We start from the raw sequence: 12833 nt of genomic DNA on the forward strand, positions 1-12833 counted from the left end.
GCTAGCAGCTGCCTTTACTAGAAGTATCGCCAACACACACGTGCAGTGCAATCCCGTGCACGTTTACCTAGAAATGTCCCACTGCATCCAGTGGAACTTTTTGGCAAATCTTCAGAAAGCGTGCATTAGACGATGGCTTTATTTGGAAGCGAATTCTGAAGCAAGTCGGGCTGGCGTCCAAATAAACACAAACAGGATCGAGCCCGAAGAGTATTTTTACGCACGGGGAGAATGCTTATTTTGGCCGTTCCATGTTTTATCCTGTATCGAAAATATTCCGAGGCGGGAAACCCGGTCTGGGCAGCCGAATCCCTGTGCGTGTTTACTCAGCAGCAAGTCCCTGGAGCTCAATCGCGCCCACTTGCAGGACCGTGCCGGTTCGCAGGTAGCGACAACCCGGAGAATTCGGGGACTCCTCCCAAGTCGGTGCGCGGGGTCACGCTCCCCATCCCCGACGCAGTGCACGAACGGCGACTGCAGGAAAAGGCAGGGGGGAGGAGCCGTCCGCCAGTTGCGAAGGCGCCCGGGGGGGCCTCGTCCCATTCATCCCCGAGGCTGGTGCGCGGTGCGCGGCAGGCTTCGGGGTTTCTTTCTCCCGCTGGCTCCTCCTCCGGGCCCTCCCTTGGCGGCGGTGCGGGAGCGGCCAAAACAATGAACAGAATCAGAGCATGAATAATCCCCGCGCGGCCACTCCCACCCGCCGGCCGACCTCCCTCCCTCCCTCCCTGGGGGCCTCCGCCGGTGCCAGGGGAGAATCGTGCACCACCAACTTGCACAGCGGCCGCATGCAGGAGCGGCCGAACTTGCCTCGGCGCCCTCCTCTCGCCGGCTGGAGTCCTCCTGCCGCCCTCTGATCCTCAGCCATGAGTCCTCCAGGGACGCACTAGCCGCGCGCTGCCCACGGATTCCCCCCCTTCCCCGCTCTCCCATTCCTGTTCCCTGGGGAGGGGGAAGGCTTCTCCTTCGTTGCTATTACTCGGTCCTTTGGCAAAGGCATCGGTGAAGATGGCGAGGGACGAGAGGGCTGCGGGAACGACTAACGTGGTGCTGCTGGCGCTGCTGGTGGCCGCGGCCGTGCCCCCCAGCTCGGAGGGACAGCCGGTCTCCTTCCATGCGGACGTGAACGGCCACAGCTTGCACCCGCCTTATTTCAACCTGGCCGAAGGAACCAAGATTTCGGCCACCGCGACCTGCGGCGAAGAGGAGTCCGGCGCCAATACCCTCAGACCCGTGGAGGACTTGTACTGTAAACTCGTGGGCGGGCCGGTGGCAGGAGGGGAGCCTAACCAGACCATCCAGGTATTTTCCTCGCAAGCCGCCTTTCAGGGGCAACTTTCTCATCCACTTTACATGGGACCCCCCCCCCCCCGCCTGCCCTTGTGTTATAGGTCGCAGTGCGCTCCTGCAACGCGTAAAGCATGCGCTTCGCTTGCGCCGCGGTTCAGTGCAAGCCAGTGCTAGGACTGAAGCCGAACCCCTCGTCGCCAGCGTGGGATCAATGCCTCAGCTTCCCCACCCTATTTCCCTACTTTCGTTGTTCCCTCGGCGCGTTATCTCCCAAGCTCACTTGCTGCTGGTAGACTGATTCTAGGACGCGCACACAATCACTCTTGGGAGGAAGTGCCTTGTGCGTGTGCGTGCTTGAGCCTGTTTGCACACCCAGGCGCTTTATAAAGTGGACCTTTGAGGGGACCGTTGGATTTAGCGCACTTGCTTCTTAAAAGCGACTCTGCTGCCTGGCTCCGTTTCCTTCTTATTTTAGAGCCGCTCACCTTCCCCCGATGCATATTGGATGAACACAGACAAAGCTCTTGTTAAGCTGGCTATTTGAACTTGACTGCCAAGTGAGGGGGAAAAACTCTCCGCACTGGCTTACCTGATAGGAAATCTAGAGAAATGAGGAAAGTGATAAGAGCCTTCTCAGGCTTTGCAGGCCGGAAAAGTGGCTTATTGTAGTGGTCATTGCTGGGTGGACAGAATTCTCAAATTTATCAGCACAATTCCATTCCGTGATTCACTGAACACTCAATCCTAGGCAAGTTTACATTGAAAAAAGGGCCTACAACTCCCATCATGCCCCAGCCAGCAAAGCTTCCAGGTCTTTAATAAAGTTCACCATCAAGCCAAAGCATTGTTTTGGTATTAAGTCTCTGATTTCAGTTGGAAACAGATAAGTTTCTGTGTTTCGCTCTGTTTCTATGTTTCTAAGGGCTTCCTTAACTTTCCTTCTGTAATCTATGAGATTTGGTTGGAGTGCACTTAAAATAACTTTTGGAAGGCATAGGAAGGAATCCAAGTTGAATAAAATGAGAGAAATATTGAGCTGGTAAAACAAATTGACCTATCCCGGAGGCGTAGATGATAATGATAACATTTTTGTACCATCTTTCCTATGTACCTCAGGTCTGTCTTGCCTTACCTGTGTAAATGGATGCTGAGACATGCTAACTTTTAAGGGTATCCAGTGAGTTCATGGATCAAATGAGAAAAACTAGGGTCAGGTTTGCATAATCATTGGGAAGAGAAGCCATGGGGCTTTCTCTCCCTACCCTTGCATGTGCTAGCTGCACGTGGTGGAATTTGCCCTTGTGTGTGACTTGTCAAGTTGTGCAAATCCACAGCATGGCATGGTTTGGAAACCACCCTGGAACCCTAAAGCAAGTCATGAGTTGGGTGGGGGTTTTAAGCCTCCCTTGTGCACCTCTCCAGATCTGGACAACGTGGTAAGCCATGCATCACAAGGGTAGTAAGGGGAATCACCCGGTGTGTGCCTGACCTGTGCAGGCACAGCACAAGGAAACCAGTCTTACTTCTTTTCCTCATGATCCTGCGAACCTCACCTACGGGTATCTCCAGTTATTTTCTTAACCGTTAAATGGTGGTGCCAATGTGGATGCTTTGGGAACAGACCAAGATCTGATTGGCTTGGGCTACTGCAATGTTTTGTTTAAATATCTAGCAATGGATATTTAAACAAAACAGCAGTTACTTTGTTAAATGTAGCCATCCCTAGAACATGCATGAAGGAAATTCTTTGTGTCATTTTCCTAAGCTCCTCAGCAGCATCAAACAGTAAATGCAGAGAACCAATACTAACTTCTTCGCTTAGTTTGAGAATGCAAACCTAATTGAGCTTATACTTGGCTGGCTTCCTTCTGTGTGTACACAGCCAGAAAAACAGTGTTTAGTCCCTGCCAGCATCTCTATATTGCAAAGTTTGAATTCAGTGCAGTTCCAAACCATTTCAGAATGGATGTACAAATGTGCACTACTTTGGAGACAACCGATACATTGCTGGTAGGATCCCAGCATTGTTACGTGTAATGTCTACACTAATGTTATTTGCCCTTTTCAAACACGTTTGGTGGATTTTGAAGCTTGGTAAACCTGGGGACAGAGACGATTGTAACTTAGGTGTGCACTCCAGGTTCAGCAGTGTCTCTTGTCATGCCCTGGTCAGCAGTTTGGAGAGAGTCTCTCTGCATAGCTGTGTCCCATCCCAGTTGGAGTATGCTGAACGTTGAGAATATAGGTGTGAAGAAGGCTTCAGATTATTGGAAGGAATGTGAGTGGGAGGGAAAGGTGTGTTAAGGATAAACAGTTATTAGAGGCTTATGTCAGGTTGCCTGCTTAAACTGGGATCTGACTGAGAGGCCACAGGCATCCGAGGACAAGAATTTCCGAGGAATGCAGATAGCAAAAGTGTGCTGCTGTTCAAAGGGACTTGTGCTCTGCAAAGTGCTTAACAACCGTGGACATCTGGGAGGAAGGCAGACCAGTTGCAAGAGGGGATTTGTAAAGGGTGCGTGGGGGTCTGAGTGAGCAAATGAGTTTTTATTTCCCAAGCCTGTTGTAAACATGGGATGCTACCAGAGTGATTGGGAAACAAATGGAATCTGAAACCTCCCCCAGCGTGAGAAGAAAGTCTAGGACAGACCCAAGCAGCAGGGACTATTATACGAACATAGAAACAGGGCGAGTCAGAAGGGGTCTCCCGGGCCATCTAGTCTGACCCCCGGCTCCAGCTGGCTCCACTCATGACATACCTACCATGTACATGTCCAGTCTATCCTTGAACACCCTCCCGATGGGGCCTCCACCACCTCCCGTGGAAGCCCATTCCATACCCTCCTAACTGTCAGGGTCCTAACTGTCAGGAAGTACTACTTATGGTTTGTGCTGGGCTAGAAGAAGCCGAGATGTCAGTTCCCTTGGAGTCTTTCCTCCACGGAAGCTTTAGAAGAATTCATTTATACCCATTCATTCACAATCAAGTATGCTTGACACCCACAAACATTCATGATCAAAACCATCTTGGGTTTGTTTGTGTGGTATTTTATGATAGGATTTGGATGTAAGTTTATGAATTCTTAATTGCCAGAGTTTTTGCTGATTGGAATCTTCAGTTGGCAATTCACTTATGTATGTGTTGATTTGGAAGGTTATCAAGAACATGCCCTGTTTGCTGGACGTTTACCTAGTAGTAGTAAGATTACTACTGGGCTACAATGGATGATTATCTTAAGCTATGAAAGCCACTTTCATATGAAGAGTTTCATCAGCATAACGAGCAGTTCAAACCACAGGTTACCCTTTAAAGGTCTTTGTTGAAAAGTGTAAAAGGCATGTATTTGTGAATCCTGAGGAGAGCCAGTGTGGTGTGAGGAGAGCCAGTGTGGTGTAGTGGTTAAGAGCATGGGACTGAGATTCAGGCGATCTGGGTTCAAGTCCCCGCTCGGCCATGGAGCCAACTGGGTGACTTTGGGCCAGTCACAGACTCTCAGCCCAACCTACCTCACAGGGTTGTTATGGGGATAAGATGGAGGAGGGGAATGATGTAAACTGCCTTGAGCCCTTTGTAGGAAAAAGGCAGGATATAAATCAAAAAAATAAAAATAAAAATAAAAAATAAAATAAATACTCATGATTAGTTATGGCTTCCTGTTAATTGAATGCTACCTGGCAAACTGAGGTTTATTCATCTATTATGTGTAAAAGCCCTGAGAGTGAAAGGCTGCATGTGGACCTAATGCTAAAACAGGACAGTAGTGAGGCACAGTGAACCTGGGGCTTCTGTGCTTTTTCCTTACCGCTGCTGCAAAGGGGAGATTGGAAGCTTCTGTTTTAGGTTGACCTTTGTTTAGTTTATATCCAAACCCTAAAATGGGGTTAACTTTAACTATGGTTAGTACAAACAAGCCAGTTTTATACACCTTGTTTTGAAATTAGCTTGTTTCTGCTAGCCATAGCTAAGGTTAACCAAAGGTTGTTGGGTTCAGATGACATATAACGTTCTGTGGGTTATGTAAGACTGAAGCAAAAGCTTTTCAACTGCTCTTCATGGCTGGGACCGAGGAGTGGGAAGGGAGAACATGTGACCCCCAGGCTCCTCCAGCTTATTCTTGTCATGTTGTATTGTGGTTTAGTTTGATGTTTGAACATGACCAAAGAGGTTATCCAGACATAGTATCAAACCATATTTTGCTGTAACATTCTCTACAGAATCCTTGGGGCCATGTACTGCCTCCTCTGCAATCAGGCTTTGATTTCTGATTCCTATTTACAGAGTTCATGGTTTGCCAGTTTGGATAAACCACCAAACTGATTTGCTTTGAAACTGAAAAGAGAGCAGGAAACCAGTGCTTTGGAGTAGACCAGGATACGTATGTGTGAAGGGTGGAAAGTATACCTAAACCTAAGGGTCCATCCAGACTCTTGCTTGAAATGTCTGAATGACTCCAAAGAGGCACCTGTGCATGGTAATATAGACTCATCTTTAATAAATAGTTTGTCTATCTCCTGTGAAAATAACAAAGAAGGTCTTGTTTTTGCCTTCCCATAGTTTCTTTTTGTAAGATCAAGTGAAGGAGTACTTCCAAATTCATACCAAAGGCCAGTTTGCAGAAGGGTTCTGTAGTACCTGCATTTACTTATTGTTATCTTCTTTTGGTGGGGAAAATAGGAACTGTACTGCCGCATGCAGAGGAAAAGCACCGGACAGCACAGAAGTAAGTGAAATCCCACACGGTTCCCAAGGTGCTTGCATTGCTTGTAGCAAAATGTAGTTAAGAAATGGACTGAGCATCAAGAAGTATATTCCAGTCCATCAATAGCAGGCAATTCTACATGGGAAGTTGCCAGGGATGGGCAGCTTGTGGCCTTCAGATGTTTTGGCCTGATTCCCATGATCCCTCTACATTGGCTTCATTGGTTAAGGTTAATAAGAGTTACAGGCCAAACATCTGGAGAGCCACAAGTGGTCTTTCTGTGACCCATGCAGTTGCCTCTGAGCCCTGTGTCCTTCCAGTGATCTTGGAGCTAGAGTATGTTCCCCAGAATAAATGTATTGCGAGGAAAAGTAATGCGATAATAATATGGCTTTTTTCAGTTGTTTACAGCCCAAGATTGCATGAGAAACACCTAGATGACAACATGCTATTTTTGTCAAGAATACCTTTGTAGAAGAATTAACTTTGGGAAAATTTCTTGTGCCCATTTCAGTCTGGTTAGGGCTTTGCTTTAACTGCTAGAACCCAAATGGAATAGCTTTATTGGTTTCCTTGGAGTACTATTATTATTTATTTAATCTTTTAAAGTGCTCAATAGCTGAAACTCTATGGCAGTTTCTGAAAACTACCAAAACTTACTTCCATTTCTGCTGAATTGTGATTTGTAAGGGATTGGTGTCAGATCTGACTTCTACGGTGCAATTGTATAATATCTGTGGGAGTTATGGCCCATGCTTTTCAGTTAAGGAATGAGGAATATGGGGACAAATGTAGGGAAGCATTTGGCTGTGCCATGGTCCACAATTTTACAAACCTGTGTACCTGAAATTTCCTGTGTACCTGAAATATTGATGCTATTTATTTATTGATTTATTAAAACATTTTTATGCCGCCCCATTCGCCGAAGCCTCGGGGCGGCTTACAACATATGCTAATGCTGTACTCAGATGACTGTATCAGTAGCCTGCATAGTACAGCTGAAATTGTGTGCCTGTTTGAGTCTAAATAGGATTACTTCACATTTCATTGTTGAAGCTTGGAAAAAGCCATACTTTTGGTAGTCTGGTGCTTCAGACTGAGCAATTTATGGCCCTCCAAATGTTTTGTCTTAAAACTCTCATTGGCCCCAGAGCCAGTGGTGAAGAATGATTCGAGGCGTGGGCCAAACCAGCAGGCAGTCCAGAGATTCCCTACTCCTGCTTTAGAGTAAGGTCATCCAGGTGGAACATACTCAGATAAATGGAACTACTTCCTTCTTTTAAAAAGATGCAACCTGCCACCTTTGGATATTAAAGAGCTGAATGATAGCTAAAGAGAGATTGTTGCATTTATGTGTTTGACAGGCAATAATTATTTAACTATAACTATTTGCATCTTTGCTATTGTCTGTTTTAAATAATTTAAACTTTTTATTTTTTATTTTATGATGTTTTATTGCATTTTTATTGTCTGCTTATTTGAATTGTATACCACCCAGAGAGCTTTGGCTGTGGGGTAGTATAGAAATGAAATTATAATATTATAAATTAACAACAACAACAACAATTCTTTTTGGACTATCTGATTTATCGCCAGCTACATAAGACTGGCACAAAAGGGTCAGAGTCACACTGAGAGCCCATGTGGCGTAGTGGTTAGAATGTTGGACTAGGACTTGGTAGGCCCAAATACTAGTCCCCACTCAGCCATAAAGCCAATGTGTGACCTTGGGTCAGTTCCTGAGCTCAGCCTAACCTGCTCACAAGGTAGAAGAAGAGGATCTTGTAAGCTGCTGAGATCCTTGCAAGAGGAAAAAAGGTGGAAAAGGAATAAAATAACTGTAAAGCATCAAGGTTCTCTGACAACTATTTCTACCTCCCTTTCAAAGTCTGACTCATGTCCTTCCAGATGCAACCTTATCTTATTTATGAGGTCTTGCTGGGATGCTACTGGTTACTAGCAGTTAAACAAACATTGGCTTCATAGTCTCATAAGCTGACTTGTGGTTGTGATCCACTTCCTGTTCTTTGACTCTGAGGCTTCTTTGATATAAACTCTGCTTTGTAGGTTGGTTAGTCTCTGAACAACCCAAAAGCTTTGGTAAACTCCCTTTATGGGCAGCTGCTTCCCATTACACAGCACCTAAAAGAAAAAAGGAGAGGGGCTGTTATGAGCTGAAAGATCGCAGAGTTCTTCATTCTTTTAGGAGTTTCAAGACTCCTGATTAAATTGGCGATGGAGGTGTGGCGCAGAAGCGCTAGCGGATGCTTCGTACCGGTAGTCTGAAACAACAATAATGAACTCCATAGCCTATGTTTCTAGAGTTCTTCAGATTTCACCATTTGCACTTGCTCTAACCCTTTCACCTGCTCGATCTCATATATCATTCTCCAACAAAACACAGCTTTAGTCCAGAAGACTTTGGAAAAGGGGCCCTAAGAGAACAGGCAATTAGAACAGTGACTTTCATAGGAATGTCAAACCAGCCAACTGATCAGTGCATTTCATACTAATTGTTGGAAGTGCAAAATTTTCATTTACCTCATCTTCAGTCAAGTGCAGCATGGGGTTCTTACACAGATAATTTAAAGATCTTCATAACCATTAATCTTGGGACATACATTTAGCTTCCATTTCGTAGATAGGACTATGAAGTTGATTAAAAAAACACAACCTTATTTTTGTTACCCCTTTTTTCTTTACTGCCTTTTAGTAACTCCTTAAACGTTTAGTTTCCTTTTCCTGTAGTTTTATTAGGTTTCTAGATAGTAGCATTGAAATAGAAATTGAAAGTCATTTTTTTAAGGGAGAGGTGCATTACAGCCTGCTTTAACGATGTGTCCTGTTGTTTTACACTGCTCTTCTCTTCAACGGTTTCTCACTTCCCACAAAAGGCTTGGAACCCCTGACATTGGATAATAGGGAAGTGCACTTGTGTGTAGTTTGCAAGATTGTTCAGGCCATAGTTAGTTGTGGTGCATGCTGGTGGCCATTGTGGATATTCAATCTCTGGTGGGTAGTCCTGTGGTTAACCACCCACAACCTGAAAACTGCCCATGGGTTAGGGCCTGGGTGTCAGGGTTGTTTCACCGCCTGTCTGCTGGCAATCTCACCTATGTTTGCATGTCATTCTGGGAAGGTTGTATGCACCATGTATAAACTATCTTAAAATAAACTCTTTCCATTGACTTTAATGTAGTCTAGGAAAAAAACAATTTCACTTGTGCAAACTTGTAAAGAAGTGCTTGAAAGTGTTTTCTACACAGAAATTAGAGTTGATCAATGCGTCCAAAATCTGCCACAACCAAAGCACAAAGAACACCCTTAAATTTGCATTTTAAAATGGCGGTTGTATGCAAATTCTTCAAAAAACGGTGACAGTGCTTCAGCTCCTGAATGACTTGTGAAAATGATTCCGCATAATTGTGTAACAGGGTGTTAAGCCCTGCACTGTGGGTGCAGGCTAAATTGCTTGGCCTCTTAAATTGGTTTTGCTGAGTGCCAAGTCAGTAGATTTGACAGTAATTTGATAGTGGAATATGAAGACAATGATTGGGATGAATATGTTCACTGGAATGGATTTGCTCAAAAGAAGTTTTATTGGTCAATTAGCTGTATTCCTTTATTATTAATAAATACTGAATGGACCTGGTCTGAGTAGTTCGGATTAGTCTAATTTTCATACGACAGAGCCCTCTGGCAAACCTAAACAACTCTCAGAGTTGGTCCACTGTGGGATGGGTCTGGCCACTTCATTCCACTGAGAGGGTGGCAGGGAAAGAGGAGTAATACAACTGCCTGTTAGCCTACTGTTCTTCTCTGGCTTCAGTCTGTATCAACTGCAAAACTACCTGCTGATTAGGGATATTTGCCTCCTAGTGACTGAAAATGTAACTGTGGGCTCCAAATACAGAGAAACATTTGAATTACTTATACTTTAATTAATGAATTTTGAAAACCAAACAACGGCAGGGTGCGTAGCTCTGGAATGTCTTTAGTATGCATGCCAGGTTTCAGATGACTAAGTTTTGTAGTGTCGACATTATGGTATGACAGACAGACATACTTCCCCTTCTTTTATTATGAATAATACAGTTATTACGCATAATAAATGCAGTATGTTTTGGGGGCTGCATATTTTGTAGACTTTTAGAATTATTTGCTAGTCTCTGGAACATTACAAAATAGAAAAATAAATGTTTTAAGAACAAATTACATTTACTTGCAGATTAGCTCCAGTATATCATTTTGACATTTCAGTTCCCTGTCTGCTGATTTTGGCATTTTTGGATATGCTAATCAGTTGTAATATCTGAGTGGAAACCCTTTCAAATGTTTCTGTTACAGTTTTGTCAACATTCAGTACTTTTCACTCCTATTTTTTCTAAATTAAAGGGACAGGGTACAAGAGGAAAAAGGCAGGGTATAAATGCCATGAAATAATAATAATAACGGCCATAAGGAATTAGCATATGTTAATCTATTTTGAGCCACTTACAGGCTCAACTAGGTGAATACTAGGAGCCTAAAAGCTTTGCACGTTGGCAGTGTTTTCCCATCACTTAATTTAAACAAGTGGTCCTCCTGTTTTTTAAACTGCTATATTGGCCTACTGTGTCTTTTCTCTTTGGTTCACTTGCACACTAATCCTGCTAGAAATTTTTGAACTAGCAGCAATCAGTGCAGTAGCAACCCAGCGAAAGGGTGCTTGGGATGCCAGCTGGCCATTGCAGTAGGAAGCTGGTCACCCACCGAAGCAGTAGGAGAGGTGGAGGAGACAGGCAGAAAAGTGGACAAGCATCAAAGCACTTTGTGAATTCTGAGTGCGATAGGAGCAGTGCAATGTACTGTTCAGTCTAGGGGATTGCCATTGTTGTTTTTAATGGGAGTTTCCTGACAGCCTTGCTTACTGGCATGGAAGTCCATCTTTTCCTCCCCTCTGATGTGTCATTTCCACTATCCTTAGTGGCCTTGATGCAGCTTGGTGCAGTCCTCTCACTAGGACTTGACTCACTCTTGTGGATTGCTTTTGTCCTAGTCCCTGATCTGGTGTATAAAACAGACCTGAGTGTCCAGGACTTGTGGACAGAGGAATATGTTAAGGCAGGAAATGCTAGATTCTGCTCCCAATGTCCTCCAGTCTTTTGTTTGTTGGTTAGTTAGTTAGTTTGTTTTTGCAGGGTTATAGGTAAAGACTGCAACAATCCCTTTGATTTAAATGGAGGAAAGGATTAAATTTGTAATTCTTTGAAAGGAAGGTTCTTGCATTCACATCTGCTCCAGTTATCTCAGCTTGTTCTGATAGCAGTGGTATTAAATTCCTTACTCCTTTTTGGAGCTTCCCTGTCTTCCCTTACCATTTCAGTATTTTTTTCAAGTCTGCTGAGAGCACATCTAAGGTTCCTCAACTCCTTTGTTGGGAAGCCTGTGTTGCACCTTTTGCAGACCTACCAGAGTGATGGATTTGTCTTCTTGGAGCTTTTATAAGCAAGATCATCCATCCATCCATCTATATCTCTCTGCAAGATTGTTCAGCTTTTGTTGCCACCAACCATCATGCCCCAAAATGCCGCCAGTGCTTTGTTGGGTTAAAAATATGGCATTTTTTCAACAATAATAAATAAGAGCAAAAATTAACTTTAGCTCTTTTGCAAGGCTGCTCGCCTTCCCAAGGAAGGAAAATGGACACAGTTGCTTTTCACATGCTGTTGTATTTAAATAGATGGATACAATACAAATATCTCTTTGCATCTTGTTTTTATTGTTGTTGTTGTTAGTCATGAAAACCCCATGGACAACACTCCTCCAGGCCTTCCTGTCCTCCACCATCCCCCGGAGTCCACTCAAGCTCACACCAACTGCTTCAGCGACTCCATCCAGCCACCTCATTCTCTGCCGTCCCCTTCTCCTTTTGCCGTCAATCGTCCCCAGCATCAGGGTCTTCTCCAGGGAGTCCTTCCTTCTCATTAGGTGGCCAAAGTACTTGAGTTTCATCTTCACTATCTGGCTTTCTAAAGAGCTGTCAGGGTTGATCTCCTCTAGGACTGACTGGTTTGATCTCCTTGCGGTCCAAGGGACTCGCAGGAGTCTCCTCTGGCACCACAATTCAAAGGCCTCAATTCTTTGGCGCTCAACCTTCCTTGTGATCCAACTTTCACAGCATCTTGTTTAGGCTAAGGTAAAAGAACTGTGTGAGAGAGGGGGAAAATCCGTGATGTAAAAATCAGTGAATTATTTTCCTCTGATAACTATGTGAGGGTGTGTAGGCATTTGATTTTATGAAAATGATCAGCAGCACCATGCAGTCTCCTAGAGGTAATCCTCACCTGTTAGGATTGGGGTTTTTCATGGCATGAATAAAGACTTCAGGTATGGCATATGTTGTCCTATGTTCTAGGTCTAGAGCCTAGAAAAACACCAAGATTGTAGGGCACTTCATACATGGGGGGGGGGGGTTCTTTTCAGCCCCACCTTTCAAATAGGGAATACCCCATCCTGCTCTAGTTTTTCATGGTAGTACCTCTTGCATCTAGTCAAGATGGGTAGTTTTGGCCTTTTCTACTTGGGAGAGTAGTTACTACTGGATTTCTTTTCTCTGACAAACATTGCCAGAAGCCTCCTGGATCAAAGTCAGGCTCTGCTTTGCAGAAAGGCCACGCCATGCCTTTAAGGCCGCAACTGGGGGCGGGGGCACAGTGGCATTAGCTGCTTCCTGCTGTTTCTTCACAGCAGGTATTTGCAGATGGACTGGACGGCCAGGCAGCCGTTGTGACTGGCAAGCCTCTTCGCTGTTTTTTGTCCTACTTCTTGCAGTCTGCTAGCCCTCTTATAGTTTTAGGCCTATTC

The 12833-nt window shown here is 44.6% G+C and overlaps 1 protein-coding gene across 3 annotated transcripts in view; it reads left to right on the plus strand.

Moving 5' to 3' along the window:
• The first annotated feature begins 785 nt into the window (after positions 1 to 785).
• The window catches only part of LAMA5 (laminin subunit alpha 5), a 194416-nt gene continuing 182368 nt past the window's right edge, over positions 786 to 12833 (plus strand). For all 3 annotated transcript variants that reach the window (XM_044455407.1, XM_044455409.1, XM_044455408.1), the window contains exon 1: positions 786 to 1299. In XM_044455407.1, coding sequence (XP_044311342.1) covers positions 1006 to 1299 — 294 coding nt within the window. In that variant the 5' untranslated portion in view covers positions 786 to 1005. The remainder of the gene's footprint in view (positions 1300 to 12833) is intronic.

Source organism: Varanus komodoensis, unplaced genomic scaffold (assembly GCF_004798865.1).
Source record: "Varanus komodoensis strain SLA01 unplaced genomic scaffold, ASM479886v1 scaffold8, whole genome shotgun sequence".
Taxonomy (NCBI): domain Eukaryota; kingdom Metazoa; phylum Chordata; class Lepidosauria; order Squamata; family Varanidae; genus Varanus; species Varanus komodoensis.